The sequence below is a fragment of the Jatropha curcas genome, chromosome 11, assembly GCF_041381405.1.
Source record: "Jatropha curcas cultivar XTBG-Jc1 chromosome 11, XTBG_Jcur_1.0, whole genome shotgun sequence".
In the NCBI taxonomy this organism is placed as follows: Eukaryota; Viridiplantae; Streptophyta; class Magnoliopsida; order Malpighiales; family Euphorbiaceae; genus Jatropha; species Jatropha curcas.
The window spans coordinates 8109816-8120809 of NC_143161.1; the positions used below are offsets into that span (position 1 = coordinate 8109816).

At 30.0% G+C, this 10994-nt stretch overlaps 1 protein-coding gene, 1 non-coding gene and 1 pseudogene across 3 annotated transcripts; all 3 read right to left on the reverse strand.

The window, feature by feature from the left end:
* Window positions 1-559, reverse strand: part of LOC149492481 (uncharacterized) — a 1700-nt pseudogene extending 1141 nt beyond the window's left edge.
* Window positions 560-3690: 3131 nt separating this feature from the next.
* On the reverse strand, window positions 3691-3764 carry TRNAN-GUU (transfer RNA asparagine (anticodon GUU)). Its single transcript has one exon. It is a non-coding gene; the product is annotated as a tRNA-Asn (tRNA).
* A 683-nt stretch (window positions 3765-4447) lies between these two features.
* Window positions 4448-8052, reverse strand: LOC149492483 (uncharacterized). 2 transcript variants are annotated; one of them, XM_089715823.1, is made up of 8 exons: window positions 7894-8052; window positions 7713-7793; window positions 7395-7571; window positions 6529-6699; window positions 6056-6268; window positions 5870-5958; window positions 5353-5443; window positions 4448-5277 (listed from the first exon to the last, which is right to left on the reverse strand). In XM_089715823.1, the coding sequence occupies exons 1-8, from the start codon at window positions 7976-7978 to the stop codon at window positions 4718-4720; spliced, it is 1467 nt and encodes a 488-aa protein (XP_089571949.1). In that variant the 5' UTR covers window positions 7979-8052; the 3' UTR covers window positions 4448-4717. The 2 variants fall into 2 exon arrangements, with proteins under 2 accessions (XP_089571949.1, XP_089571948.1); XM_089715822.1 differs by having other exon boundaries at window positions 4448-5443.
* Window positions 8053-10994: the final 2942 nt, after the last annotated feature.

Genomic DNA, 10994 nt, shown 5'->3' on the forward strand with positions numbered 1-10994 from the left:
AAAAAATAATTTTACTAGTAATTGTTTTTATCATTTTAATGAAATTAAATAAATAATATAATACAAATCAGCTATCAACTAATATGAAACAGCTCCAAAATATAAAGTTGATTAAGACTTCTACCGAAATCAGCTAATTTATTTTTATAACTTAACTATTGGATATGAATGAGTTATCAGTTGCATGAATCAACTGAACCAAATGTTCTCTAATTTTAATAACTTATAAAGATGATCAATCACAAACTTTGAAACGAAATTAAATCTTATTCGTAATAAGACCATGGGATACTTGTGAGAAATTCAATATATATAGGGGACAAAAGGAGATGTAAGGATTTTATCTCCTATGAACTACTAAAATAACAACAAATACAAATTCCTAGTCAAGGGTTTGATTTGTATAAAATATAAAGGGGGAAGTATTAGTCAAAGAAAGAGCAAGGTTAGTCATATTTTATTGTCAAAACTACTAACTTTTTTTTTTCTGACATTTGTCAAAACTACTAACTTAATAACATACCAGATCTAAAATCCCACCTAACAAATTAGGGTTCATATGAGCTAAAAGTAATTATGCCATTTTCAGTAATAGCTCTTAAAGCAGCGTGTAATATATCTGTTATTTGTAATATTCAATAACATAACGTGTATACTAATATTTAGAGATCAAAGAAGTTATTATGAAATGTATACTAATTTTGTTTAATCAATTTTTACTAATTATTTTCCAACCCTTATTAGAGATTTAAATTAAAATTTCATAATCATACCAATTCTAATATCTTGAAATCAAACCTCATTTTAATTAATTTTTTTTAAACAAATTTACTCTGATTTACGTAATTTCTGTAAATTATTCCTTGGTGGGAAACTCATTATAGTGGAAACCCCTTTTTTCTATACATGAATTGCCTCCTTATTTCCCACAAAAGTCAAAATCATTATATGTGTTTTGGCTAGAAAATTTTTTTCCCACCAACTTTGGGTCAATTTAGCTTACTTCTTTCTCTATAAATACCAAACCATGCACACTTCATATCTATCTTTTATAACCAAAAGAAAAATTCAAGAAAAAGAAAAACAAAATTTTTCTTCAGCCTTCTTCAGAGAATTTAATTAATGGCTGTAAAATTCAAGCAATTCCATTTCCTTCTTCTGGTTTTTTTCTTGAGTCTCGCTATTTTTATGCCATTTTCCGCCATAGAAGCCCGACCATTCGCTCCAAATCCTCTCCACCACCATGGTGGTTATGTGAAGTCTAGCCCTAGCCCAGGAGAGATGGGAATTGAAGTTGCAGAAGCACTACTTGAAGAACTTGATCTTTTTGGGATCAAGAAGGAAGGTCCAAGTGATAGTGGAGAAGGGCATTGAAGTCTTTATGCTCATGGATCATACATCAAAATGTCAAGATTCCTTTTCTTTTTTCAAAATAATGCATTGTCTTAGGTAATTAGCATATGTTTTTAGACTTTCAGCTTGCATTTGTTTGAAAATAAATACTTGTTTGATATGTTCCTTTGACAATTTCAAATTATTTCAAATGACCCCAATTTCAAATCATTTTGCCAAAAGCTCTTGGTTTTTGTTTAGTTTATTGTATAAAACATTGAAAAGTGAACTAATTTTTTTTTTATATAAGGAGAGATATTACGTATAACCTTCGCCTATTTTACTCGTTTTTTATTCTCACAGTCCGGTCGAAGACAAATTATCTATGGAAGATTTCAAACTTTGACCATGTATATACCTGAACAATAAACAAGTAGTTCACATATAGGCTCCACCTGAAAGCTCATGAATAGATTGAAATAAAAAAAATTAATGTAAGATTATAATTTTAAAAATTAATTTTTTATATTTTATTGTGAAATAAACTTAGCAAAATATTAAATGTTGTTGTTGAACAAAATCAAAGAAAGTAATTCCCTAATACTCTCTCCGTTTTACTTTAACAGAAATATTTTGCTCTTTTCACAAGGATTAAAAAAATAATCGGATTTTCTAAAAATATACCATAAAATGTTTAAATTGCCTTTCATAAATGTAAATATAAAAATAAATTACACTTAATAAATATGGGTAAAATTATAAAAAAATAATTAATATAGTTTCAAAATTCTAAATGAACACTCAAAGCGGAATAAGTAAAATTATTATTTAGTGCTATTAAAATAAAACGGAGGGAGTATAATAATTTTTTTTTTTCAAATGAAATGAGAAATATAATAAACAAAATACTAAAACAAAATTTATTTTAGTATAGGAATTGCACATAATGGTCCATTTTTATTATTATATTTAGAGGTGCAAACAGATCGAGTTAGGTGATTTTGGTTAGCGGTCAAGTTGAATTACTCTTTGGTCAATACACACAGTGATTTTGACTAATTTCAGTTAATACTTAATATACAGGTTTCGAATCGATTTGAGTTATGTTTCATCAAGTCATAACAATATATTATATTTTCAAAGAAAAAGGAAATATGTTTTGAAAAACAAAATTCATATGAATATTCTTTTTCAAATTTATTTGAAATTATAAAACAAATAAGTATTAAAATTAAATTTATATTCATGGAAATAAATTATTCATACTTTTAAATTTGATTAAATTAAATTCAACTACATAATTGAGTTTAATTTGACTCTTAATTAAAAAGAGTTTTAATTTGCAATTTATAACAGTAATTAATAATGTTGCATTTAACTTCTCGAAGTAAAACAAAAAGTAATTAATAATAACTACATAATTAACAACGTTACATGTAAAAAAAGGAAGAAGGTTCAAAATGCCTCTTGAATTTGGATTGGAAATACAAATTGTCCGTTTTCACTCTGTTTTGAACAAAATACACTTCACCTTGGTCATAAAATTACAAAATGCTTATATTTTTTTTTAAAATTAAACATAATTAAATTTATTTTTACAAATTTTCTTAACATGACAGAATTCTTCTTCAGCTCGTCTTCTCCAAATTCTTATTTGGATTTACCATCCTTCGATCTTATTTCAAGTGGAACAACCTTTTCAAGTGCAATTTGTAATAGTAATTTCTCTTTTCTCCTATATTTCTACTCTATACTTTTACTCCATTGATTATTCCTTAATTGAGTATATTTTTTTTATTAATTTTCTGGTTCGTGTTGGCTCTTGGTAAGCAAAAGAAGACTGCCAGCTATTATTGACTTTTTTTATGGATTTTAAATTTTTGGATAGGAGTTTATTTGTTTATATTGATAATTATGTCGAAGACAAAGTTTAAATCCAACAACAAATTTCCCTAATTTCTTATAGAGATAATTTTTTTTATGCTCATATTTTCTTTTGGATCTATTTGAATGGGGCGCGCGCTGACTAAGAAAGAGAATGAACATTTTGCAATTTTATGGCCAAAGTGGAGTATATTTTGTCAAAAAAGATGAAAAATGAGTAATTTGTATTTTTAGCCTATCTTCAAGGAGTAATTTGAACCATCTTCCTATAAAAGATAGCAAGATTTGTTGCTCATACACTAAATTTTTTCAACTTCTTTATGGTACTCCAAGGGGTTTTTAATGCCAAAAATAAAGTTCTTGAGCAATTTGTGATGGGTAATTTTATAAATTATTTAAAAATATTTTGCTTAATAGTTAAAACTAAAAATGTTTAATAGATATTGCACCTATTTGATTGAAAAAATAAAAAATCGCTAGAAGGAGGGCTTGAACCTCCGACCTTGTGGTTAACAGCCACACGCTCTAACCAACTGAGCTATTCCAGCTGTTTATTTGTACATTTGGTTTAGTTTTATAAGATCAATCTTCATGGTTGGTACTTGTTTGAGAGACACCTGATAATCACTAAGTGGTATCAAAACCATCCTCCTAGGTGGCTGTGCCAATCACTGGCACACGGATCCACTAATCCACAGCTGGTTCAAAAGCATTTGCTCTGACATGAACATGGCATGTCAATGAGAAGATAAAAAAACATGGATGAGCTGTGGCACATCTCAACTATAATTTAGCAGACTGTACAATCTATACAGAGGTTAACCACATCTTTATGTTGTTTTAGACAATAAACTTCAGGAAAGGAATATCTCAACCTGCAAGCAACTCTATTCCATGCAAGCAAATATATGTTGAAAAATATTTCATTGTCAACCTTAAGTTCTTCAGTGCATCTGTATCCTAACTAGACCAGAAAACCTGAACTGTCCATTTGTTTGTCAGGATACGATTGGAAAGAACAAGATAAATTCTCATTGTGTCTACTGAGCTTTGGTACAGAACAAGCTTATCCTAAGAGTTTCTTTTTGCAGAAATCAGTATATTGACTACTGTACTCTCCTGCAGAAAAGATACATGGGAATGTGAAAATTCCTCATTCATCATGTACATATATGGTCTCAAAATTTTCAGTTTAAGAGTTTAAGAACAAAAAGTATCCGGAGAAACTATATTTAATATCAAAACACATTTGATTTTTTTGATTTAGTAGACGATATGTTACATATTCTTTTCACTAGGATCAAACCATATATGTAATACTAACACTGCTACTAACGAATGAAAGAGGAAATGAAAAAGATTAAAAAATAATAATAAACAAATGAAATACAAAGAAATTGAAAAAGACTGCTTCCTATCTTCTTTCCATACTCGTCTTCATAACTCACATATAAAGCTGAAATCAGTGTTCTTTTGGTTGCCCCTGTATTAACATAATAGCTCAATACCCATGAGAGTAACCAACATAGTTGAATCGAGGCCGAATATTATGGTGATTGTACCTAGGATCTCCATAGTCAACAGCCTTTATCACCACAGCTTCACGCCGACCATCCTGTGCTTGAACTGCCCCAAATACAATCTCATTTGTCTCACAGCTCTTTTCATAGTATGTTTTTGGCTTGGATGAATAATGCCTATGATGCTGCTGCTGTTGCTGCTGCTGCTGTTGCTGTTGCTGGTGCTGGTGCTGCTTTTGCATTTGCATCTGAATGTGTTGTGGTTGCTGTTGGTGATGGTCACCCTCCCAACCACTATAATAACTATGGTTTTGCTTGAACTGATGTTGCTTCTCCGGCTCTTTGGTCATAAATGGGTAGGTGTTTTTCAGTGTTGGAGTTCTGGTTTCTAAAGGTGGCGGTTCATCTTCATCTGGAATCACAAAACTTTCTTGCATCGGCCATGTGTTTGAATGTTTGAGTTGCTGTTGGTACTGCTGTTGAAATTGATAGTGGAGAGGTTTCCTTCTGAAGCCTGAAAATATTCCTCCAAAAATTTCACCTACAGTTGAGCCAGTATCGAGTATAAGCCTACCGAGTGAACCAAAAAAGCCCTCTTCTGGTTTTTCAAGTTCACCTTCATTTGGAATCAAAGGGGGCCTGACTGATTTTGGAGGCCTTTGGTATGGAGGCATTGGTGTGCCTTTGATCATATAAGTTCTTGATTCCTATAAAAGAAAAGGAAGAAGCATTTGAAACTCTCTTGGTTATAACACAACAAAAATAACAGGGGGGAAATGAAAATAAGATTGTTTTCATTGTACTATAATTCAAAAGTTGTTAAGAGTATTTTCGGCTTTAGGATTTCATAATATCCGAAAGGACAATCATGGTACAACTGTAAGGACAAAATCTTTCGGGCTGCCAAATATTACCACAATCACTTAAGATCAATAATATCATTAACTCAAAATTATAAAATCTGCACATTCTTGATAAAACAAGAGCATTGTATTGCCTTTAAAATAAAAAGGTACAATTTGAAACTAGTTTCAATATTGATGAACTCTTATCATAATGGGTTCTTGAGGTTCCTCTCCAATGGATGCTAATCGAATCACTAGAAGAAATAAGTAAAACCCGGTGTTACTTACATCATGGGAAGAAAACAATGCTTGCACCCTACGCTGCAGCAATGCTAGCATGTAACCAAAGAAGCCAACAGCAACAAGCATTGCTAAACCTGAAATAATAAAAGCCAATTATAGAGATGTTCATGATCAGAGGAGCAGAAAACACAAACATAAATCAAGGATTCAAATTATTGAATTTAGTTATACCTAAGTGGAAACTAACATCATATTGATAGTTGCAATCATCATCATGTAGTTGAATTTCTCGAATTGCCTGGTTCCCTCTATCTATAACCAAAAGAGAGCAACTACTTCCAATATATACCACATCAAAATCATTAGAAAATTTTGCATCTTCACTTGGACCATCCATATGACCACCTCCACGAGCCCATTTTCCTCCAGCAATAGTTGTCACTCCTGCATAGTAGATTTTCACCAAAAGAAATTGTAAAAAACAAATAAAACTTTTAATGCCACCGACAGGCATTGACTCGGTGGTACTGTAGTCATCTCAAGTGCTGTGAGAGGTTACAAGTTCAAACCTTAGTTAGAGCCTAATTAACCAAAAAATTTCAAAGCCAAAGTCTATGAAATCAGGAGGCGTTCTTATCATGTATAGAGAAGATATGTTAAAGGGAGACATTTTGCTTTCCTAAGAAGTCAAATCCTCAATTTACCTCCATCACTGATCTTTCTGATAGCCATGTTCATTGTGTCTGCAATGTATATATTTCCTCTATCATCAACAGCAAGGCCTTTGGGGTGGTTCATTCTTGCTTCTCTTAGCTTCCCATCTATATGTCCAGAGTAGCCTTCAGATGACCCAGCAACAAGCTTAGGCCTGCTGTCTGCATTTCATCAATTTATCTCAGTAAATTAAAGATTGACAGTCTCGACCTCGACCTCTATCACATGCAAGAATAACTAATAAATAAGCAAAAGAAAAAAGAAATGTGTATATATGTATATATATTCAGAAAAGATCAACATGGAGTCGCAATGTTCATTTAAACTGATTCTTTCTAAAAGTTGGAAAAAGATGGGAAATAAAAAGATGAAATTGGATTCTATTAATAAACTAAGGGTTTAAGCTTATTGAAGAAACTTGAAATGCTAATCTTGAAATGTACAAAAGCCAAATATTAAAGAACAATAACAGGAGTGATAAGTGATTAGCAAGGCTACTTGATCACCTTAAGTGAATATCAGCTTCAAAATTGAAAAAGTGAAAGAGTGCAAATCCCCCAAAAGATAAAATTGCATAAGCAGAACTAAAAGCTTTATTGTACTTTAGAAAGTGGAGACTTGTAATTAACAAAAGCATATCAAATCAATTACAATTGTAATTTCTTTCAAATTTCCTCTCAGACAATTAAAAAGAAAAGGAATCAATCAGAATGAAGCTAAGCACCTTGGGGCTTTTTCTCTAAGCCATTATTACCAAATAACAAATCATGAAAATCTCCAAATAGCAACTATGGAAAATCACAGAACAAATCAAGAAATTAAAAAAAAAAAAACGATTAAATCAAAATCAACTTACATCTAGACAATGGTGTTGAGATCTTATAAACATTACTATTCTCTGAATCCAAAACCAAAAGCTCTCCACTTGGGGATAACTCAACAGAGTATGGTTCAATTCCAAGCTTACTTCCATCAAACACAGTCTCTACTGTATACCCACCTTCAAATTTCATCATCGAACGGCTAGAAACAGCTGAAATATAATGCCCATTAACTCCATTACATAAAGAACCTCAAAAGAAAAAAAAAAAAAAAAAAAAAAAAAAAAAAAAAAAAAAAAAAAAAAAAAAAAAGGCAAATGAAAATAAATGTGGGTTAAAAGAATGATCTTTACCTGCTTTAGTGTTGGATTTAAGTGACCAAAGCCACTTAACAAGTGCAGAGACGATATTGGAGACAACCCCACTTACAATTTCTGCAGATAAAAATTAACAAAAAAAATAAAGCTGAAACACAAGAAGCAAATAAGTAAACTAAAATTTTAGGAAAGGAGTTAAATTTGATCTTGAACTTACTTGCAGGAGGTGTGGCAGAAGCTGAAGAGAAGCCACTGAGGAGAACCAAAAAGATGAGAGCAAAAACAACCCAATTCTTTAACATTGTTGGTTATTTTATATTTCTTGCTTTCTTCTGCTGAAGTTGAAACAAGAACAAGAAATGCTTAAATGGTGAAAGATTTAAGCTCTGCATTATTATATACCCACTTGAGAACGAGGTCCCACTATTTTAGTTTGGCACTTTTTCTTCTTTTACATGATAATTAGTGAAACCTTTTTGAATTGTACATGTTTACAAATTACAAGAGTGTGAGATAGAAAATAAAGTAAGGGATTGTGAGTAACAATAAACTCTATATTCCATAGTAACACTTATTTCCTCCATCTTTTAAATTATTTGACGACACATCTTCTTAGTTGTCTTCAATGTTGAAATTTTCTACTGTGGTTAATGAATTTCAAAGTTTTATTGGACTTTGATTTTTAATTTTTTCTTGGTCTAGATGTGTGCTAAATTCTACACTTAATCACTAGATTCAGTCATAAAATCACGACACAGAGAAAAGTTTTAATATAATTGCTTTTCGCTTGAAAAAAAAAATTTTTCGTCCACCGTTAAAAGAATACTCTTAGTAACTCTCAAAAATATAGCATCCTGTTTGCAATTTTTATAGGTTTAATTACCATTTAGTCCGAGGATTACACTAAAACACACTAAAATTGGAAAATAAATGAACGAATAAATTGCAATTCATTTATTTTAATTATAGGTGAAGCTAAATATCAATTAAATGTCAAAAACAAAAAAAAAAAAGGATAATTTTTTATTTTTTGTTTGCATCAGGATTTCTCAAGAAAAGTAGGTATAAAGACATAAATTTTGATTTTCTACTGATTGTTTTTTTTTTCTTTGAGACACATATTGTTTCAGCATTCGCTATTTCCAGGTCTTTTCCTTGTATTCACTTATAACAAGAAACAACTATCAGCACCTACATTTTGGTGTACTCTTCTTTCTTTCCTTGGTCTTTTGTTTCGTCATATACTCGTAATAATTTAACCAACTATAACCAACATATTAACTGCCAGTGCATCAAACCTCAGGGACATTGTCTAATCATGAGATTATGAGTCAAAATTTACAATAGAAAACTTGGTATTTTATGTTTTTTTTGTAAAAAAACAAGTAAATTAAGTACAAATTCAAAATTCACTTTTTAAAAAATTAATACCAAACCCAATTAAACATTCGGTAAAAATTTAGGACTAATGCATAAATTTATCTTGTAGCATCTTCAAATTTATAGAGACCTATCGTGATCTTACACTTTCACATTTCAGTAATAATTATGTTTATCATTAAATGAAATAACTTCGTAAGAGTTCAACCATGATTTTGCACTTTTATATTTTATTTAAACGAGATGCATAATTATTACTGAAATGTGAAAGTATATGATCATGATAGATTCTTGCAAAGTTAACGGTGTCACAAAACAAATCCCATCAATTTGAAACACAAATGTATGCATTTGGGCTAAAAATTTATGAGTCAAAATTCATCATCACATGTACCACCAAAACATTCTTCACTTTGAGTCCAATTGGAGAATATACCAACCAAGTAACAATGTGGTCCTAAGGATAAAAACTAGTAATAAGAAAAGAAGGCTATTTTACCAATTTCTTTACTCATTTCAAGGCCATTAAACACCCTTTAATGACCCTTCAACCTTTATTTATTCCAACCTCAGTTTTGTTTCTCTTGCTTCTGTTTCCCTTTATTTTGTTTCTTTGCTTCTACTTAATCATGTGCTCTTTGGCTACATCTCATACACACATATGCCATATGGAATGTTTTTTCCTTTCTTTCTTTTTTTAATTTTTGATCTTCTTTGAATAATTCTCTTTTTCTCTTGAAAGATGTTTTAGATTCTTTCATCATGGGTTACTTAGCAAACGTTTTAGTCAAGCTGCCTAATTATTAAAAATCAATCATGACTCGTAAGAATAAATTTTATTCCCTTCTTTCTTTTCTATGGCATTTCATCATGCTCGAGATTTTACTTTAGGACTTAGTTCTTTTTGTCTAACGATGAAATAATTTTTTATATAAACAGTCGATTTTGATTCAGCTGCAAATTTTACTGTTTTTGACTTTGGATAAAGGTGTTATAATTTACGATTAGTTGCGGTACATTATAATTTTAGATCTAATTGCTGATAAATTTATTCTCATGTAAAATTTAGCTTATAAACCGTTTAATCTAGTAATTTTTATTGTGAATTAAGATAAAAATATATATATTCAAATGCAAATGAATGGCTGTGTAAGTGGCGGAGCTAGGACCGAAGGTTAGAGGGAGGAAAAAAACAATTTTAACAATTAGATGGGCGAAATTAAAAAAATACTATATTTTAGGGTAAAATTGAAAATTTTTACTATTTTATGGGCAATTCTCGCCTCTGCCAATAGCATAAGAAATTGAAACCTTCTTTTTGATGAAAAAGAATTTATCAATGTATTAGAAAATTCAATTGTTACTCCACTAAGGCAAGGATATGAAAACCGCACAAGACAAAGAGGTCTGAGTGTGCAGATTAAACTTGAGCTTCTGATGAAATTTAACTATTAACAAAATAATTAGTCACTATTCAATTTGATAATTGCCCATCGTAACTTAATTATATGTGTATTATATTTTGATTAAATACTTAAATTCATTTTTATAATTGTCACGAAAATCTTATAGCACTTTAAATTTTGTGTATAAGACCTAAACTTCCGAATTTTGATGACATTATACACTTTTTCTGACTAACAAGAATAATTTTTTTAATTTTTAGTTTTAATGTAAAATATTGATTCTTTAGAATTTTTAGTTTTAATTTACAAAATATTGATTTAATATATAGTTATTAGAATTTTTAGAATAATAATATTTAAATTTGTTTAACTATCCAATAAATATTTAATTGATTTAATTTTAAAAGTTGAAGTATTTAATAGAATGAGTTTATAAATTGAAGTGTTTAATAAGTAAAATCCATTAAATTTAAGTGTTTAATAAGTCAGAATATAAATTAAAGGTGGCCTGATAGTAAAGACATTGATCATC

Coding starts and splice junctions, on each gene's coding strand:
- LOC149492483 (XM_089715822.1), bottom strand. CDS start 7,978: ATGTTAAAGAATTGGGTTGTTTTTGCTCTCATCTTTTTGGTTCTCCTC. Junction 7,572..7,712: donor TAAATCCAACACTAAAGCAG/GTAAAGATCATT, acceptor ATTATATTTCAG/CTGTTTCTAGCCGTTCGATG. Junction 5,444..5,869: donor CATTGTTTTCTTCCCATGAT/GTAAGTAACACC, acceptor TTTCTTTTATAG/GAATCAAGAACTTATATGAT.